The 20,543-nt window shown below is 44.0% G+C and overlaps 2 protein-coding genes across 4 annotated transcripts in view; one reads left to right on the top strand and one right to left on the bottom strand.

Moving 5' to 3' along the window:
• Positions 1-619: 619 nt before the first annotated feature.
• The window catches only part of ALDH3B1 (aldehyde dehydrogenase 3 family member B1), a 29,326-nt gene continuing 9,402 nt past the window's right edge, over positions 620-20,543 (bottom strand). The window contains exons 2-12 of one of the 3 annotated variants that reach the window (XM_088663402.1): positions 17,115-18,124; positions 16,897-17,030; positions 11,305-11,467; positions 11,083-11,193; positions 10,181-10,301; positions 9,695-9,780; positions 9,178-9,259; positions 8,435-8,821; positions 7,519-7,685; positions 3,466-3,565; positions 620-1,922 (exon numbers count right to left, since the gene is read on the bottom strand). In XM_088663402.1, the coding sequence (XP_088519528.1) occupies positions 1,729-1,922; positions 3,466-3,565; positions 7,519-7,685; positions 8,435-8,821; positions 9,178-9,259; positions 9,695-9,780; positions 10,181-10,301; positions 11,083-11,193; positions 11,305-11,467; positions 16,897-17,030; positions 17,115-18,124 (2,555 nt within the window). In that variant the 3' untranslated portion in view covers positions 620-1,728. Of the gene's footprint in view, positions 1,923-3,465; positions 3,566-7,518; positions 7,686-8,434; positions 8,822-9,177; positions 9,260-9,694; positions 9,781-10,180; positions 10,302-11,082; positions 11,194-11,304; positions 11,468-15,670; positions 15,782-16,896; positions 18,125-20,543 lie in introns of those variants that run through there. The other 2 variants (XM_035126030.3, XM_060277752.2) reach the window with 2 other exon arrangements.
• Positions 13,915-20,543, top strand: part of UNC93B1 (unc-93B1 regulator of TLR signaling) — a 56,552-nt gene continuing 49,923 nt past the window's right edge. The window contains exon 1 of the mRNA XM_088663427.1: positions 13,915-13,937. Within this exon, the coding sequence (XP_088519553.1) occupies positions 13,930-13,937 (8 nt within the window). The 5' untranslated portion in view covers positions 13,915-13,929. The remainder of the gene's footprint in view (positions 13,938-20,543) is intronic.

Here is a 20,543-nt window from a genome sequence, read left to right as displayed (position 1 = left end):
CCCACCTATTTTAGCTGTAAGCCACCTTGAGTCCCTGTCAGGGGGAAAGGTGGGATATCATAATAATATATAATTGCAGTTTTAGTTTTGCATGAAGAAACAAAAGCTTTAATTACAAAATAGGCACATATCTGATTTCCAGTTGTATGTAGTGCAAATAGGAATAAATACACGCACACACATATACATATGTGTAGCTGTGATCATAACTACAGGTGAATGATGGGCAGCTTCCTACTGTGCAACCCACATTGAGGGCTGTCTTTCAGGAAGGGTTTCAAAAGCTGCATGGAAATACAACCTGCCCTCAAAACAGTTGATTACAATTTACTCTGTGGAGTGGAGAAAAGGTGGGGAAAACTTGGAATCTGAGAACATGCAGAGAATGACAGTTTATTAAAAAAATTCATTATTATTGATGAAGAAACCTGATAACGTGGATAGTTCCTGCAAAAATAAAATACAAAGCAGACATTCTGGATGGAAATTTCCTTGTTAGGAACCATTTATGATTTCTTCACTCAGTACTGCTACTGGTCCCTTTCTGTTCCTTGGGGCAGGAAATTACTATGCTAAGTATACTGATGGCACCATTTAAATAATACAAGTAAACAACTGGTTAGATTTGATGCAAGATCTTTATTACAGAAATAAAACATTTACTTGTAAAATGTTCGGTTATGCAAGCAGTGTTAATAAGGCTGCATTCATAAGCATAATTACTAGCAAGCAAGCCCCGTTGAACTTGGTAGGAATTAACTTTTGAGTACAGATGCTTAGGATTGTCTAGTGCAGAAGTTATTGATGGGATGAGGAATCTGAGTTAAGGATGTGGCTAATGTACAGAAACGGATATCAGAAGAATTGTGATTACAGTGACACCTCTAGATATAAGCTTAATTCGTTCCAGAGGTCCGTTCTTAACCTGAAACTGTTCTTAACTAGAGGCATGCTTTGGCTAATCGGGCCTCTTGCTGCCGCTGCACCACCGGCACACATTTTCCATTCTCATCCTGGGGCAAAGTTCTCAACTCGAGGTAACTCTTCCAGGTTAGCGGAGTTTGTAACCTAAAGCATTTGTAACCTGAGACATTTGTAACTCAAGGTACTACTGTACTAGAAGGGGTATAGCCATGACTGCATTGAGGGTATAGAACTAAAAGAAGATTTGGCTGTACAACAAGTTGCATGGATTTAACTTTGAATCTCCTTGGAATTAAATTGGTTTAAGCACCAGCCTCTACTTTCACCCATGAAAATATCACTCCTTAAGAAATCATACAGATATATTTGTGAGGAAAGCTATTCCAGTGTACAGTGTTCACCAGTCTTTACAAAGTAATTGGTGATCATGGACATTAAATCAGTAATTAGCTTCATAAAACTCTGTTAAAAGGGAAAGTAAACTCTGATTTTACCTACTGCAAAAACCTTGCAAGTACTTAGCTAACTGAAGTAGGTGGTCCTATACATTGTATGACATTTAAATATAACCACCAGCTAGGTATTGGACTGACCAAAAGGGGGGACCAGAAAAAGGGGAGGGGTGGGAGAGCATGTATCAAGTAATCAAGATAACGGGGCAAGCTTTTCCAGGAGATAAGAGTTTAGGCAAGTGCCTTATTGGGAGGTGAGGAGAGAGCCAGATAAAACAATCTTCTCTGTCTCCAGCAGCTAAATTTTTCTTAGCAGCTCCTGGGGCCAGAAGGCATATGCGATTCATGGAGTTCACAACAAGGTGCACATGCCTTTACGCTTGACTTCAAGAACGGAGACCAACAATTGTAATTTGCTTTCGGTATAGGGAGGGTAGCGAATGGTGTTGATTGCCTCCATTCCCATGCAGCGCAAGAGGCAACCACGTTGATGAGTGAATGTGTCAAAGCTGAACTTGCCGTGGTACTTGCCTAAGCCACTGTATCCTGCAACAGAAGAAGAAAGCATACAGTTCAGATCCTGCTCCCTGGCAAAAGCCTAGTGTTTGCCCAACAACCTGGGCACGGCCCAGCCAGATAGGTGGGGTATGAATTATAAAAAAATATCATTATTATTATTACTATCAATTTCTCTAAGCCAGATTGCAGCAGGTGTGCTCATAAAGAGTTCCCTTATCACAGCCCTTGATGTTTATCTTCAAGGCATTTTCAGGGTTTTGAACCTACTTGGCAATGCATGACAACCTAAAATCATTGACTAAAGATAATCTAGTATCTTATTACCTGATTCTACCTGCAAACAGGTAGAAACTTGGATACTTTGTTCTGATGTTCAGCCAGACTTCCCACTTTACTATCATTAGTGAAAATGATTCACGGAGTGGCACATAAAAAATAATAACCATGACAGCTTTTAAAAAATGTAAAGAAATTCAGCTGCAGGCCTCTGCACTCTTGCCTGGGAGCAAGACTTCAGCATAATGGAGCTAATGTATGAGTAAACATGCATAGGATTGTGCTGGACATGTGAAACACATTCCTTTGATTAAGCCTGCCTTATATGAATACTGGAGGGGAAGAAGACGCTGCATACTGGCAGATTTGAATACAGTACAAAAATTTGTCGCCATATTCCTATGGAGACAGATGGTTATCTTGGTGTATATGCTGCAAAAGTGCAATATGTATGTATACAAATAGTACCTACCGGTATTACTATGAAGCAACTACTACCTCTAGAATTAGAGGTACTGGTGCCTGGCCTGAATTGAACAGTGATTCTTCCAGCCCCACAACAGCAAAGTTAACCCAGAAGGATTGCTATAATTTGGTAAAGGAAGGGTTCAAAGCCTAGAGCCCTTCCTGCCAGCAGATCCCCAGACTACAGCTTCTAAATGGCACACTGGGGTGCATGTTTGCAGTTAATTCCCTTTTCTTTTCTATTTTGCATTTTGTGGATGTAATCAACAAATGCACCAAGAGCAGTACAGAAACTTTCGAGGCCTTCGGCCTTCACCCATGGGAAAGGAAGAAGTATCAAATTGGGAGGAACCATGTGCAGAGGTAAGGGAAAGATACAACATGGGGGAGAAAGGCCTTATTCATGTTGGATTCATTCCCCGTGTTTGCATTCATGGGATTGTTGTCTATCACATGACAGTGTATGTTTACATTCCACAGTGGGAAGTGACGGAAACAGGATGTTTCCTGAAGTGGGACTATTTGTTCTTTCTCTTTGCTGTCTGATGCTAGAGAGAGAGGGAGCCATGTTGCAGTGCTCCGTGTGTGTTTTATGTAAATAAACATAAATTGGCCAAATGCTGAGCTACTGAGTTCTGTTATGCAACTGCGCAAACTCTGCGGATTCGTAAGTGTGCTGATGTCTGTTGGCATCAGTCGCTGTGATGTTCGGGCTGGAGAAAGCTTTTGAAGCTCCCGAACGATCGACCAGGAGGGAGGGAACATGCCAGTCGGGCATGTGTCTCTGCCAGGGTCCTACTAGTGAGTAAGAGATCCTAACAATTCATACCTATGCCACCAAATGGTAAGGAGACCAATGTTGAGTATATGATGGTATCATTGCCACAGAAATTGCCACTGCTTGTACAATCCAATACGCGGTTCACAACCTATGGAGAGAGAAAAAGCAGAAGAATATCAAGGGCCTTGTCCCTGGTAGCCTCAAGCTTGGGGTTTGACAGGTTTTAGCTTTTGTAATTAGAGACACTTCCAGCCATTTATTTTCTTCAGAGCTGTATCATCAAACTTGCTCCAATAATAGATGTTTATTGACATTTTGCATCTCAAATTCCCAAATGGAAAGTCCCTTACCCACTGAGGTAGTGCTCACTGAGTACTGTCTGTTTTTGTGAGTCGACAAATTTTTTCCATTCATGTTCTTTTAGTCCTTTCTAAAAGTTTCTGTACTGATGACAGTGTCTAGCAAATCATCTGTGAACTGCGATGCAGGCATATGCCCATGTGGGGATCAAACCTGCAACCTTGGTGCTATTAGCACCACACTCTAACCAACTGAGCTATCCAGGGGGGATTGTGTTCAGTAGTGTCCCTATGACAATCATAGCAGGTGCTCTGACTTTTAAAGGATGCAAGATCAAATGCTGGGGCTACTGTCCAGACTCTAGAAGTTCGCTAAACCTAAAGGAACTGCAAGAGATGTGTGCACAGCTGATACGCTGCAGGAGTTGCAGTCCTCTGTTAATAAACGGTCCCCTTGCATTCAGAGTCTGGATTCTTAAAAAGAAAATTGCATACAACTCAGGCTTCTGATAGGTAGCAGAGGAGGTGAGTGGGAAAGTTTACAGAAGAACTAAAATGTGCATACAAATAGATGTTGAAATGAAATAATAGATGTCTGCTGCACTAGCACCATCTACTGGCCATTGGCAGCAGTTGCGGCAGGAGCTTACGTTTCAGAGGCAGCCCAGTCACCCCAAACAGGAAAACAGTAGCCCATATTACATTTTGAAGATACATCATCCAATTGTTTTCAGTGCCCATTTGGTGAATGAATTCAGCAAACAAGGCTTTGTGATACAAGCCAAGTCTCAAGGGATCTGGGATCGGCCGCAGCTCACTACCCAGCAAATCCTTGTTGGCAAACATGGTGTTGCCGCAATGCAGTGCAGACCCTTTATTGGGGCTGGGAGGGTGAGGTTCAACTCAGCGGCAGAGCTAAGTTGTATATAGAAAGTCTCAGCAGGTTTGATCCCTGGCATCTCTAGGTAGAGATCCCTGCCTGACAATGCTGAGCAGGATGGGCCAATGATCTGAGTCTGTATAAGCCAGCTTCATATGCCCCTATGAAAAATATACTGTACACATCTGGGACATGAACCGACACTAGGACTGTGGCACAGTTTCCATTCATTTCAATGGCATTTGTATAATAACTTTTCCCAACGGATTGTTCCCATGCGCTGTATAGGGTTCTTAATTCACTTATGCCATCTATCACATTTTAAGGGTTTTCCCCCTTACCGGTAAATAAGGTGGTTTATTTTAAACGTGAACTGAAATTTTGAACAAAAACAACTTGTGGCACATTAAATTCATGCTGAAATCCTATACAGATTTTCCTGAGAGGCAAAGAGCAATCCAAACCACCAGGTCTGCTGGCTAGGAGGGGTTTGGATGTTGTGGATGTTGCATGGGGTAAATCACGAGCGTGTCTGACCCCTTGAAGATTTTCCCACTTTGGATTGCACAATAAGCCTCCACTTAATTCAGTGGAACTAACTTCCATGTGAGCATGCATAGAATTGTGTTGGAATGGCCATTTTGTCACTGTTCATGTGACACATACGAAATTTTTGAAATTGAGCTATTCTTTATTCATTCATCCTGCACAAAAGTTAGCTTCTAGAATTTTCATGCAGTCTAAGACCTTTCCACTCACTGGCTAGCACAAGAAATTGCATTCTGAAAGTGTGTGTGTGTGTGTGTGTGTGTGAGAGAGAGAGAGAGAGAGAGAGAGAGAGAGAGAGAGAGAGAGAGAGAGAGAGAGAGAGAGCGCTTGCACTAGCACCAGACAAAAGGGGTGCACACCCTTCAGAGATCTTTTAAAACTAAAAGATACAAAGCATTGGGTACTCCCTCTCCTTTAAAAAAGAAATAGAGGGCTCAAAATCTCGGAGATAGGTGGGGGAATGGATTTATACAGTGGTACCTCGGTTTATGAACACAATTGGTTCCGGAAGTCTGTTCATAAACTGAAGCGTTCAAAAACTGAAGCGAACTTTCCCTTTTAAATTAATGGAAAGTGGATTAATCCATTCCAGACGGGTCCGCGGAGTACTCAACCTGAAGCGTACTTAACCCGAAGCATGGGTGTAATTGGTTCAGGAAGTCTGTTCATAAATTGAAGCGTTCATAAACTGAAGCGAACTTTCCCATTGAAAGTAATGGAAAGTGAATTAATCCGTTCCAGATGGGTCCGCGGCGTTCGTAAACTGAAAATTCATAATCCGAGGTGTTCATAAACCGAGGTTCCACTGTACTGCAATGTCAGAGCCACTATCCAAGGAAGTATATCGGACACTAACACTGTCGCCTTCCCCACATCCAAAGCTCTCCCAATATTCATGCTACTTGAGTGCAGGAATTGCTGTTTACCAGCAACTCTGGCTTGGAAGAAGGATTTACCTTGAAAGGCGGTTTTACAGAGCACACTATTTTTTGTGCAGAAGCCGAAAGCCTCTGTGTGATTTATACCACTGATATACGTAATAACTGGTGTAGGTGTGAGCTGCTTTGAAGCCTGATGATTAAAGTCTCCGCTGCCACAGCTATCTAAATATGTTAATAACCTCAAGTACACCAGCAAGGCATTCCAGCATTTCTCAGCCACACACCCTCACTCACTGCAAATATATTTGAGGGCCCTAGATCCTCAGCTCTACTTTCTGTCACTTGGTGATCATCTTTTAATGTTAGGCTAAGGGGCTGGGGAATAAATAGGAAGAGAGTTGTCCATAGACCAAATTCTGAACTACTGCTCTGCAAACTATTTTTCAAATAGTATTTTTCAAATAGCTGTACACTAGATTACTTGTAGCACCACTTTATGGTCCTTGTTCCATGTATACTTTGCTGCATTTTTAAAAAAAGGATTAGTGGGCATGCATCTGTATCCTTGTCCATCACAACCACAAACAACCTCATGTTCTATGTCTGTAGGTCAGAGCAAATTCACTGCTGTCAGAATTTGGTGCTGACTGGTATGTGATTTTCATAGGGCAAATATAGCTTGCTCCTTGTTCAGGCTACAATCCTATATATACTTACTTGGGGAACAAGGCTGCAACCCTCTATGGGAGTAAGCCCATACACGTTTCTTAATAAACATGTATAGGATTATGCTGTAGCTAAGTCTCCTTTACCTCCATGGAATTCATGTCTTAAGAAACAAGCATCGGGCTGTGCATTTACCATATACACAAACACTTGTTGAATGTCACACAGAAGCTGGAGTCCAACATGCCTCTTTGCCACCGGCGCACCGTTTAAACACTATGGGCATGCAGAGATATGCTGCTGGGAGCTGCTTCGTGGACATTATACGAATGTTGATTCAGCCAAGCATAAGCAGATTTTGAAAGCAGCACCACACCTCTCTGGCTGTTGGCCAGCTTGGGTCACATTCCTGTAACTATCCCCAACTTCTTCGATTAGGAGAGCTCTAACCCTAAAGTATAGGGACGCGGGTGGCACTGTGGGTTAAACCACAGAGCCTAGGGATTGCCAATCGGAGGGTCGGCGGTTCGAATCCCCACGACGGGGTGAGCTCCCGTTGCTCGGTCCCAGCTCCTGCCAACCTAGCAGTTCGAAAGCACGTCAAAGTGCAAGTAGATAAATAGGTACTGCTACAGCGGGAAGGTAAACGCCGTTTCCATGTGCTGCTCTGGTTCGCCAGAAGCGGCTTTGTCATGCTGGCCACATGACCTGGAAGCTATACGCCGGCTCCCTCGGCCAATAGAGCGAGATGAGCGCCGCAACCCCAGAGTCGGTCACGACTGGACCTAATGGTCGGGGGTCCCTTTACCTTAACCCTAAAGCATACCTTGCAGTCACAGGAGAAGGCATAGGCAACTAGTGGGCGTTGCTTTCTATTGATGTAGTGGATGGCCTCGTCCAAGTCTCCCACGGTGAAAATGGGCAAGATGGGCCCAAAGACCTCTTCTTGCATGATCGGCTCCCACTCCTTCACATCAGCCAGTACAGTGGGGGCTGCAGGCAGAAGATTGCACCAAGACACGTTATACTCTCGGATTGCTCCCATGCCCTCCCATTCAGCCATGGCCTTCATTTTACCCAAGGGTGCACTTCATAGTTCCCAGGCCCACAACATGCCTCTGAATGCCGGTTACTAGGGAGTGCAAGTGGGTTGAGTGCTCTTGTGCTCAGGACCTGCTTGTGGGCTTCCCCATAGGCACCTGGTTGGCAACTGTGAGCACAATATGCTGGACTAGTTGGGCCTTTGGCCTGATCCAGCAGGCCTCTTCTTGTGTTGTTAAATGTTTTAAATATCTTTTAATTCTGTTTTGTTACATTGTTTACCTCCAAGGGCTCCTTTGGGAGAAAGGATAGGATATACAGTGGTGCCTCGCTAGACGAATTTAATTCGTTCCACGGGTCTTTTCTTATAATGAAAAATTCGTCTAGCGAATCCCATAGGAATGCATTGGAATTTATTTGATTTTTTTTTTGCCCATAGGAACGCATTAATTGAATTTCAATGCATTCCTATGGGAAACCGCGATTCGCTAGAAGAATTTTTCGTAAAACGAATTCATCTAGCGAGGCAACCTCCACTGGAAAAAACCTTTCGTTAAGCGGAAATTTCGTTAAGCAGGGCATTCGTTAAGCGAGGCACCACTGTAAATGTCAAAAATAAAACGGGGGGGGGGGAGATATCAAAGAGGGTCTCCCGGTATTTTCCCCACCCCAGGCTCCCCATCAGCAGGTCACTTGCTCACCAATGTAACGGTCACTTTCATCAGACTCTCCACCAATGGCCACTCGGCCACATTCCAGGAATGCTCGAAGACGGCGGAAGTGCTTATCGTCAATCAGACGGCCAAAGTCGGGCGAATCCTGGGGGCACTCGCCGTAGAACTCACGGATAGCTTGGCGCAAGCAGGGCATCAGCCTCTCCTGCGTCTCAATGGTGCAGATCACATAGTCTGGCGCAATGCAAGTCTGGCCAGCGTTGAAGAACTTTCCCCAGACAATTCGGTTGGCCGCGTTCTGGAAATTGCAGCATTTATCCACATAGCAGGGGTTTTTGCCCCCCAGCTCCAGAGTCAATGGGGTCAGGTGTTTGGCTGCTGCAGTCATGATAATCTTTCCCACACGGGGACTCCCTGCAGAGGGATGGCAAGATTTAGGGGAGTCACGAGAGAGATACGCAGGTCGCTACTTCCCAAACTCCCACCTCACATTCTGCACCAAGGAACCCCAAATCTTGTGCTTAAAGAAAGAATCCGTGTAAAAATGAATTATGGAAATAAGTAACATAGCCCATATTTAATTTTTATAATTTACTGCAGTTTCCAAGATCAAGGTATGCTTTTTTTTTATTAAAAAAAAGTGGAAATCTGACATTCTGTTGGGATGTGGCTTATGAGAATACTTTAATTTTATAAGCACTATATAAAGGGTGATGGTAATAAAAATTGAGGTGTGTTTTGTTTTTGTTTTTAATAAAAAAAGAGATCACCTGTGAAAAAGATGTAATCAAACTGGTTCTCCAGTAGTTTGGTTACCTCTTCAGTGCCACCTGTCACTACAGCAAAGGTTTCCTGTTAAAATAAAGAGAAGGTTCACGTTAGACAAATTCATGCAGGATAAGGCTACCAGTGGCTATTGTTATGAAGAGTGCTGCTCTTCAAGATCAGTGATAGTGAACCTCTGAATACCAGTTGCTGTGGAACAACGGCAGGAAAGTGATGGTGTGCTCATTCCTCCCTTGCAGACCTCCCATAGGTATCAGGTTGGCTACTGTGGAAAACAGAGTCCTGGACTAGATCCAGCACAGCTCCTCTTATGCAATTCAGTTTACCATCATCACCACCATCCTCCTGAGAGATAGTTCAGTGGTGACCCCTGTGCCGCCACTTGACAATACCCATCACACCGGGGAAGGAAGACAACTGTAATACTCAGGAGCAGGAAGAAGGCATGTAAGTTGGCATTGGTTATGCTCCGAGAAAACAAGATGGAACTGAGGAACTCACCGGGTCAAGATAGCAAGGCAGCGCTTCGGCAAGAAGCCTTTCGGTGTGGCGGGCTAGCTCTGCGGGTTTGACAATCACGCAATTCCCTGGTGGGAGAGAAGGGATACATTACCATAATGCAGGCAGGTCCAAAGTCCGTTACAGGGGCATAATCTGGTTTAATCCGGCCCCTGTGGCAGTTTACTACCTTTAAAAAAAGCTCAACAACTCTGGGGTAAAATCATAATCCTAAAAAAAAAGCTCAACGACTTTTGGTTGGCCTTTTGGTAATCCCCCACGGCCCTTCACTTCATCAAATCTGGCCCTCTTTGAAAAAAGTTTGGACACCACTGCCATAATGACATGAGACAGAAAGACTACAGCATGCCTGGAAACAAGCAGCGGCAGCCGCTGCCTCTGTAGAGAGACCAGTGGAAAAAGGGACATGCCAGTGGGGATTCTGCTGTGAAGCACTAGATGGACGACCTCTGATGGTTTTTCACTCACCAGCTGCGATGGCCCCCACAAGAGGCACCAAGAGAAGATGGATGGGGTAGTTATAGGGTGCAATGATGACGGCCACACCGTACGGGTCCTTGCGAATGAAGGCACAGTCAAGCTGGGTGGCCTATAGGGAAGTGAAGGCACACACAAAAATCTATGAAGCAAGTGGAGCAGAGTGAAGAAGAGCGAAGCGAGTTGTAGAAATGAAAGCCTGAAATGTGCATTTCAGCCACTGCTGATTTTTAGTGTGAAAATGAACTCGGTCAACATAGCTAAAATGGGGCAATGTACGTGATCTTACTAAACCAGTGGGAATGTGAGTGCTGCTGGCACAGGAACTAAGCACTAGGAGACCAGCTGCTGGAGGCCCCAGTTTGAGATCTTACATACAAATAAATAGATCGAGATGATAGATAATAGATAGATAGATAGATGATTGATAGATAGATAGATGATAGATATATAAAACAAAATAAAAAAATCCATTCCAGTAGCACCTTAGAGACCAACTAAGTTTGTTATTGGTATGAGCTTTTGTGTACATGCACACTTCTTCATATACCTGGTATCTGAAGAAGTGTGCATGCACATGAAAGCTCATACCAATAACAAACTTAGTTGGTCTCTAAGGTGCTACTGGAAGGATTTTTTTTGTTTGTTTGTTTCGACTATGGCAGACCAATACGGCTACCTACCTGTAACTAGATTAGATAGAGAGATAGAGAGATAGATAATAGAGAATCAGTTAAATGACTCCTTCGAATAGAACATCCATATAACCATTTTGAAAGGACACTGCACAGATACAAGATCCACCCCCAGTTTAATGAGCACAGCTTCTAGGCTTTTCTCCCCATTTAACACACGAGGTCATCTTTCCTCTTTTCTCAACTCGGCCTCCTTACCAAGTTCTTGCTCACGTTCTCATCCTTCATCCAGCAGCACAGGTTGTTAAGGGCATTGTTCACCTCACTCCTTGTGAAGGCAACCTCAGCGACATCCCCTTCGAAATGGGGCTGTACAGAGGACACAAGAAAGAAAATACATGAGCAGAGTCCATTCTGGGCTGAAGAGCCACACCATGCCATAACCCTTGTGGTTCCTCTGACCTGGATGACCACACTCACCCTTCGCATGTCTTGGTTCAGGGCATGCAGAAGATCTGACCTCCTCTCTTCCAGGAAGCGGTTCAGTGCCTCCAGCTGCCCTTTCCGATACTCCATGGGACGTGTCTTTCCCGTCAGCCAGGTGGCACGCAGGCAGTCCACAAGGCCAGCGTAGGGGTTCATTCTGGAGAGAAAGCAGGTGCTCTCATTTATTTATTTTACTTATTTGAGGCTTGTGTATATCACTTTTCATTGTATGGACCCAAAGCAGATTGAAGAGCTGCTGCAAGACCCCCATGTCATGGATCATTTATGAAAACACCACCCCCTAAAGCAGGATGCCCCAGAATTGTATCATCCTTGATGGGTGTCTGCTTTCCTTATTTTGTTTATTATTGTGTGCCTACCTGGGAAGAATCATCTCCTGCTCAACAGCTTCTCGTCCTATTAATGTAGGAGGAACAAGATGCACAAAACCCTATTGTACATCAGGAAAGGGTCAATGAAATGTTTTTCCTTCGTGTTCTGGAGTGGGGTGTGGGTCACGTTGGGGCTGGTATGCATATTCCACACACACAATAGGGACTGGTATTTAGGAACTACCGGGTACCTCACAAACTCAGCTGATAAGGGTGACATTCAGAGAATCAAAGGAGTCCCACTAAGAACTGGCTGCTCATTGGACAGACCACACATTAGCAATAGTTGCTTCATCTGTTCCAAGTCAAAATAACTTTGGGTTGCACTGGATTGTATTGGGCTAAGTCCAGAGCAGACTTAGATGGCAGAACCTTGATGGCAGAAAGTGAGGAGGAATTAAAGAACCTTTTAATGAGGGTGAAAGAGGAGAGCGCAAAATATGGTCCGAAGCTCAACATCAAAAAAACCAAGATCATGGCCACTGGTCCCATCACCTCCTAGCAAAAAGAAGGCGAAGAAATGGATGCAGTAAGAGATTTTACTTTCTTGGGCTCCTTGATCACTGCAGATGGTGACAGCAGTCACGAAATTAAAAGACGCCTGCTTCTTGGGAGAAAAGCAGTGACAAACCTAGACAGCATCTTAAAAAGCAGAGACATCACCTTGCTGACAAAAGTCCATATAGTTAAAGATATGGTTTTCCCAGTAGTGATGTATGGAAGTGAGAGCTGGACCATAAAGAAGGCTGATCGCCGAAGAATTGATGCTTTTGAATTATGGTGCTGGAGGAGACTTTTGAGAGTCCCATGGACTGCAAGATCCATTCTTAATGAAATCAGCCCTGAGTGCTCACTGGAAGGACAGATCGTGAAACTGAGGCTCCAATACTTTGGCCACCTCATGAGAAGAGAAGAATCCTTGGAAAAGACCCTGATGTTGGGAAAGATTGAGGTCACAAGGAGAAGGGGATGACAGAGGACGAGATGGTTGGAAGCTACGAACATGAGTTTGACCAAGCTGCGGGAGGCAGTGGAAGACAGGAGTGCCTGGCGTGCTATGGTCCATGGGGTCACGAAGAGTCGGACACAACTAAATGACTAAACAACAACAACAGAGCAGAGCCACTGAAATGAATGAATGGGAGTCATGTTTGTTCACTTCAGTGGGTCTACTCTGTGTAGGACTAGCATTCAATGCCACTCACTGCAACAAGAAGTAAAGGAATCTGTCTACTCTACAGCATGTTCTCAGCTACTTTGGGGGTTATCAATGGGGTGTGCACAGACACTACAACACTGCAACAGGCACACCATGTTGCCCATCGGTTGAGCTGAATTTTCCATGCTGGATTTGTTCATCAAATGGTCCACCTTCACTGCCTGCACCCACTCCCTTCTTGTCTGATTGGACAGACTCCAACAGTAATGGCTCAGTAATAAAAATGCTGGCACATTTCAAAGCTAAGCAGGGTACAGTATGGTTTCAAACAGGATGGGAAACAGTGTGCTGAGATGCCTGCATTGCAGGAGGGTTGGACTAGATAACCCTCAGGAACCCTTCCAACTCTACAATTCTGTGATTTTATTATTCTGTAAGAAAGGAGATGTAGGTGGCACAAGACGGTGTGGAAGGACTAGAATAGAGAACAGAACATTTAAAGCACATACATATCCCATGAATCCTAGTTTGTTAAGGGTGCGGTGAACTGTAACTTTCTGCAGGATAAAGCAAAGCAAAAAGTTTAGCACCCTGTGATCCAGGACCGGTCTGACTTCTGGAGGAGTATCATAACCTGTGAATAACAGATGTTGACCAACCTCCAAAAACCTAACCCAGTGCACAGAGCAAAGCAACAACCCTATCTATCCCTGAATGTCCAAATGCACAACGTTTTAAAAAGACAAATCCTGTTTCCTGAGCTATTTCCATCTCTGACGTTTCCCATTGAATAGGCTCCACCCTGAGACCTGGCCTGGCACTTGCTGCTGCAACATCTTTGGAGACGTATAGGTCGCATGGATGCGGTCCTGTCATGCTGAGTAGCATTGGCCTTGTCTCAGCTTCCCGGCAGCTGATTGGACAGCTTTTGCTGACAGGAAGACTGCCAGTTTGAACCCTAAAAAGGTGAGTGGAGAAGTGAAAGAGGAATGGGGAAAATCTCCATCCCAGCTTTCCCCTCTGATTATCCCAGAAAGTTTCTTGCAGGGCAGTTGTGCAATACAGGAAATGAGGAGGTAAGATTACTGGGGATTCTTGGGATTTTTTTGGTGTGGGAATCTCATTGAACTTTTAATTCCTTAAATGCTGGAGAGCAGAACAAGTTGTTGTGGTTCGAGGACAATACGTGCTTTAGATTCCTGGCTCAGGTTCATCATTGTAATCAAACTGCTTTTAAATAATCCTTTGCGCTGACCTAATTGAAAAGTGTCACATGGATCTCCTGGGTTTTGGTTTATCTTCCAGTTTGTGGCGATTTTCTTAGTGCTTATCCATAAACCAGTTTTGCCAGTCCACTTTCATTGTGCCTGATTTGCGGCTGGCTTCACGCTTCCAGGCGTGGGCAGCTGAGCTAGCAGTCTTGATCTGCCTGTTCTTTCTTCCTTCCTTTTAAGTCCTTTGACCAAACACATACTATAATCTCTCTGTGGACCGAAGCAACGTGCGCTTTAAATTTAAACCAGGCTTCAGATCACATTGTCACCCTTGGAAACCCTTCCCTGATACTTAGTACAGAGAGTTTAAAAAACCCTTTGTACCTGTTTCCAGATGCAGGTGCTCACTAGTTTTAACATGATTGCATGTATTCCAGGGCTGTGTCCATGCTCAAAGGGAAATCATGCCCTGGTTGACACAAATTGTGTGTATCTCAGCAGATCAGCTGACTGACACATAGAGGAACTAGCTGACCCAGGTAAGGCAAATGCAATGCAATTATTGAGCAAACTGCAGGACACGTCCCCATTGCAAACCTTTGATTGCGTAAATAAACCTTTCACGTGGTATTCAGCTGAGTTTTACATAGAGTAGAAATAAAGGGACCTAACAGTTATGTTCATTCATTTCAATGGGTCCACTCTGAATCAATTCATCTGAATAGTTTTTTCATGATGGTTGTGGAGAAGAACAAATTGCATTGGAAGAAGTCTCAACAAATCACCCATGCCATGGCAACCCAATATTGCATTATGTATTTTTGTGTTTTCATATTGTAAACTGCCCTGTGATCCTTGGATGAAGGGTGGTATAGAAATTCAATTAACAACAACAACTACTACAACTACACTGGGGATGGTTGTAGAAACTGGCTGGAACAACTAGAACAGTGTGCCTGGGTAGATAAACAGTGTGGCTTCTTTGCTATGCCAAAATTTGTAGTGACTCCTACAGTCCTGTTGTTGGTTCACTTATAATAGGAAGGCAGCAACCTATTATGCTTCTTGTATAGAATTGGAGCACTGGGCATGGATAGAAAACAACAGGCAACTACCATATGTAAAAAGTGCATACGTTGCAAACAAATTATATACGTGCCCAAATGACCTGCATTGTGGTGTGACCCATTGAATTCAATAACCATGACTAACTTAGGTCCATTGCCATAATTTCAATGGGCCTATTCTGAGCAAAATGCAGTTGGATGCAACCCCATTTCTCAAAGCACATGAATAAAATGCAAAACTCAGCATGTAGACTGCGCAAAAAACTCTACGTTTTTGTTAAAATGAATGGGTAAGCTTGCATTCTGTGCTCTTACAGTAGTATTCCATAGTATTCAAACACACAAATCCATTAGAAATATTTTGGCATGGATTTAGATGGTGCAGGACACAAAAAGAAGGAAAATGTTGGCTAGGGCAGCAGGTGAGAAAGGTGGAGAGAAGGGAACTCAGCAAGGCATAGGGAATGCAGTTTTGAAAGTCCACCTTTTCGTTTTCTTTTTTAAATGAACTATGAGGCACACACTCACCCCAATAATCTTAGGAACTGGATACAGGTAGGTAGCCGTGTTGGTCTGACGCAGTCAAAACAAAATAAAAAAATCCTTCCAGTAGCACCTTAGAGACCAACAAACTTAGAGACTATGACAAACTTAGTTGGTCTCTAAGGTGCTACTGGAAGGATTTTTTTATTTTCTTAGGAACTGGAGTTTGTGAAGGAAGCAGGGTATTGTAGCTCTGTGAAGCTTAAACCACAGTTCCCAGGAAAAAACTTTTTCATGGGCCGTGTGTTTCAAATGTACATATGCAGCCTGAATCTTTCATGGGCATTAATCACCAATTTTCAAATGTTTTCCCAAGCCGCAAGGATCAAAAACCTACCTTAAGAAATATTAAGATTTCCAGAGAGCCAAGTTCTATTTTAGGGTCTAGTCTAGATTGTGTATTTCATGGTATGGTTCCCTATGAGTAGCTCTGCATATAATGCTGTTTTATACATAATTAGCATGCATTTAGGTGCTGTAAATTATTTTAGGTGCTGTAAATTATTTTTTAGTAGTTTTCCATTGAGTGGGACAAGTTCACACTAACAATGACGCCTTTAAAATGCAAAGTGCTTCTACAATTGTTATTCTGCTTATCTTCACAACTGAACTATGAACTTAGTTGTTATTATTCTCATTTTTACAGATGGGAAAATAAGGGTGTGAGAAAGTGATGCTCATAGGACTATTCTAGTGAGTGCCTAACTGAGCAGCCGGGTTGCTACAGTTTTTCTTGGCAAAAGCTGCATGTATAGGAACTAAGCATGAGCAACTTCTACAAGTACACAGATAGAGTAAAAGGAGGAAGTTGCATTTGTTGGTGATGATAACGATGCCTCTTATATCACAGTTAAAGGTACAGAGTCTCTTTTGGGAGAGGTGGTTGTATTAACTGAGTCCCAATCCGACACTTGGCTCTCTCTCCCTCTTTCCAACCCCTTTGTGGGATGCAATGCTACCGGTATGCTGTTAAGATAGGGCTGTTATACATCCAGATTTTCCAACTTTTGGGTTTTCCTTAAAAAAACAATTTTCGGGTACGTAAGGTAAATATGCACAGAATCCAGGTGCAGTGTGACATATTTGTGTATCCTCTTCAGACTCTGAAGTTGTCACTATGTACTGTACACATACCTGAACTGAACAGAAAAAAGAGTCCAGTAAACATAAGATATTCTTTACAACTTGTCCTCTCAGTGCCCATTCCTTACCTAGATAATTCACCGCCCTTGTTGTCTTGGCTTGGACTAGGAAGGTCCTGGATTTTTTGTTGTTGTTGTTGTCCTGAAGAGCTCCCTGCTTGTCCCGAAGAGCCTCGTCCTGAAGATCCAGAGCTCCCTGCTTGTCCCGAAGAGCCTCGTCCTGAAGAGTCAGAGCTCCCTGCTTGCCCTGAAGACCCTCGTCCTGAAGAGCCAGAGCTCCCTGCTTGGCCTGAAGATCCAGAGCTCCCTGCTTGTCCCGAAGAGCCTCGTCCTGAAGAGTCAGAGCTCCCTGCTTGCCCTGAAGACCCTCGTCCTGAAGAGCCAGAGCTCCCTGCTTGGCCTGAAGATCCAGAGCTCCCTGCTTGTCCCGAAGAGCCTCGTCCTGAAGAGCCAGAGCTCCCTGCTTGCCCTGAAGACCCTCGTCCTGAAGAGCCAGAGCTCCCTGCTTGGCCTGAAGATCCAGAGCTCCCTGCTTGTCCCGAAGAGCCTCGTCCTGAAGAGCCAGAGCTCCCTGCTTGGCATGAAGATCCAGAGCTCCCTGCTTGTCCCGAAGAGCCTCGTCCTGAAGAGCCAGAGCTCCCTGCTTGCCCTGAAGACCCTTGTCCTGAAGAGCCAGAGCTCCCTGCTTGCCCTGAAGACCCTCGTCCTGAAGAGCCAGAGTTCCCTGCTTGGCATGAAGATCCAGAGCTCCCTGCTTGTCCCGAAGAGCCTCGTCCTGAAGAGTCAGAGCTCCCTGTTTGCCCTGAAGACCCTCTTCCTGAAGAGCCAGAGCTCCCTGCTTGCCCTGAAGACCCTCGTCCTGAAGAGTCAGAGCTCCCTGCTTGCCCCATAGAGCCCCGTTGTTCTCCTGAAGAGCCAGAGCTCCCTGGTTGACCTGAAGAGCCAGAGCTCTTTGACTGTCCTGGAAAACCCCATTGTTGTCCTGAAGAGCCAGAGCTCCCTGCTTGTCCTGAAGACCCTCGTTGTTGTCCTGAAGAGCCAGAGCTCCCTGGTTGACCTGAAGAACCAGAGCTCTTTGACTGTCGTGGAAAGCCCCATTGTTGTCCTGAAGCGCCAGAGCTCCCTGCTTGTCCTGCATCACTTTGGAGAGGAATTTCCTGGAATTTGTGTTGTTGTGGTTGCGCCCCTGCACCTTCTGTGCTCTGCATACCTTCAATTTGTTTGGTAATTTCTGTAACTTTGCGCTGTTGTCTTAGGTCCCACTGTCCTGAGAATACACTTTGCACTATTTCTCCAGCTGAAAAGAGAGAAGAAAATAGAGTAAGTCAAGTGTGCTCTCTGACTGGCAGAAATTCCTATTGGCTTTGGGTATGATTGAACCTTCCCAAGGAAAGGTGCAGGGCTGGCTCAGGTGGTTCTTAGCTTGCGTTGGTGTTATGTCTATGGACTCAAAATAATTCTAAATTCTCAGGAGACATTTGCAGCTTGTCTTGCTCAGTGCCTCAATTTATTTATTTATGGTGTTTCTGAGTCACCCCATAACCAGAGTTCTCTGGGTAGTGCAGTTTATTTAAATAACAGCATTTATTGTTTTAAAACAAACTTAATCCAGAAGTTCTCAAACTTTTTTATCTGGGCCATACTTTCAGAATAAAGTATGGTATCTGAAGAAGTGTGCATGTACATGAAAGCTCATACCTATGACAAACTTAGTTGGTCTCTAAAGTGCTACTGGAAGGATTTTTTTTAATTTTTTGTTTCAGAATAAAAATTTACTTCATGCCACATCATTTTTTTTTACTGATAAGAAAGAAATACTGTACATTGGGACAATATACATTCCGCAATATAATATATTATAAAGAATATAGACAATATAGCCTAAGTTAATTGTTATAATATAATGCAGTTAATGAGGAAATGAAGGACCCATGCGGAGAGAGATGGGAGTCCTAAAGTATGGAAGAACTGTATTTTATTTATAACTAATATTTATTTTTGGGTAATTATTCTTATTTCTATATAATATATTTTTGCTAACTCGCGGGTGGTGTTTGCTTTTTTTGTACTCTTGTGATACAATATTTAAAATCAATGAAATATATTTATAATAAAAAAGATAGAAAGAAAGATCATTGGGAAACACAACTAGGATTGTCATCAATATCATTTGCTCCCATTTTGAGAAGATTTATCCATATTCAGCAAATAAAAAAATATTATTTTCATAGAATCATAGAAAAATAGAATCATAGAGTTGGAAGAAGAAGAGAAGAGTTTGGATTTGATATCCCGCTTTATCACTACCCGAAGGAGTCTCAAAGCGGCTAACAATCTCCTTTCCCCTCCTCCCCCACAACAGACACCCTGTGAGGTGGGTGGGGCTGAGGGACTTCAGAGAAGTGTGACTAGCCCAAGGTCACCCAGTAGCTGCATGTGGAGGAGCGGAGACACGAACCCGGTTCCCCAGATTACGAGTCTACTGCTCTTAACCACTACACCACACTGGCTCTCCAGTTGGAAGAGTTGGAAGAGACCACAAGGGCCATCCAGTCCAACCCCCTGCCAAGCAGGAAACACCATCAAAGCATTCCTGACAGATGGCTGTCAAGCCTCTATTTAAAGACCTCCAAAGAAGGAGATTCCACCACACTCCTTGGCAGCAAATTCCACTGCCGAACAGCTCTTACTGTCAGGAAGTTCTTCCTAATGTTTAGGTGGAATCTTCTTTCTCAGGGCCGTCTCAAGCAGGTCGGGCGCCCTGGCGTTGAGGCGCGGAGATCACTCCCGCGCCCTCGCAGCGCGCAGCACGGCTTCCGCGCGACTTTGCCGCGAGCGCCCCCCCCCCTGCCGGCCCGGCACCCTGGCACCCCACACCACCGGGACTACACATAGAGCCGGGCCTGTTCTTTCTTGTAGCTTGAATCCATTGCTCTTTGTCCGCTTCTCTGGAGCAGCAAAAAACAACCTTTCTCCCTCCTCTATATGGCATCCTTTAATATATTTGAACATTTTGATTCAATACTATACTTCACTGAAATGTTTAAACGTTTCTTTGATTATCCTTGAATCTTCCCACCACACTTGCCATCCTCTCCTGCCACACCAGTGTGGCGCACCACATCCTTTGAGAACCACTGACTTAATCAAACCTAAAAACCATAGCACAACACTAAAATGATGGAGGTGAACTAATCAAAATGAGTTACAGGTAGGTAGCCGTGTTGGTCTGGGTCGAAGCAGAATAAAAAAATTCCTTCAGTAGCACCTTAAAGACCAACTAAGTTTATATTTTGGTATGAGCTTTCGTGTGCATGGACACTTCATGTGCATGGGTATCTGAAGAAGTGTGCATGCACACGAAAGCTCATACCAAAATATAAACTTAGTTGGTCTTTAAGGTGCTACTGAAGGAATTTTTTTTATTTTAATCAAAATGACAGAGGGTTAACTCACTGCACAGGGCAAAATAAATTAATCAGCATAACAGCCGAGACTTGCATAATGAATATCAATACAAGGTCTGGAAATGATGCTAAAACAACATTACAATCCCTAGAAGAAAAGAAAGGTCTTTCCCTGGCACTGGACAGCCATTAATGTGGACACTGTTTGAGCCTCTCTTTTTTCCTCTATATACCGTAGGGAGGAAAAAAGGGAATTTCACAACTTGAGGGAACTCCCATTAGCCAGCCTCCACTATTAGCAGGTTGTGA

Source organism: Zootoca vivipara, chromosome 1, assembly GCF_965207765.1.
Source record: "Zootoca vivipara chromosome 1, rZooViv2.hap1.1, whole genome shotgun sequence".
NCBI classification, from domain to species: Eukaryota; Metazoa; Chordata; class Lepidosauria; order Squamata; family Lacertidae; genus Zootoca; species Zootoca vivipara.
Note: the sequence above shows the minus strand (reverse complement) of the source record. Positions and strands in the feature narration are given on the sequence as shown.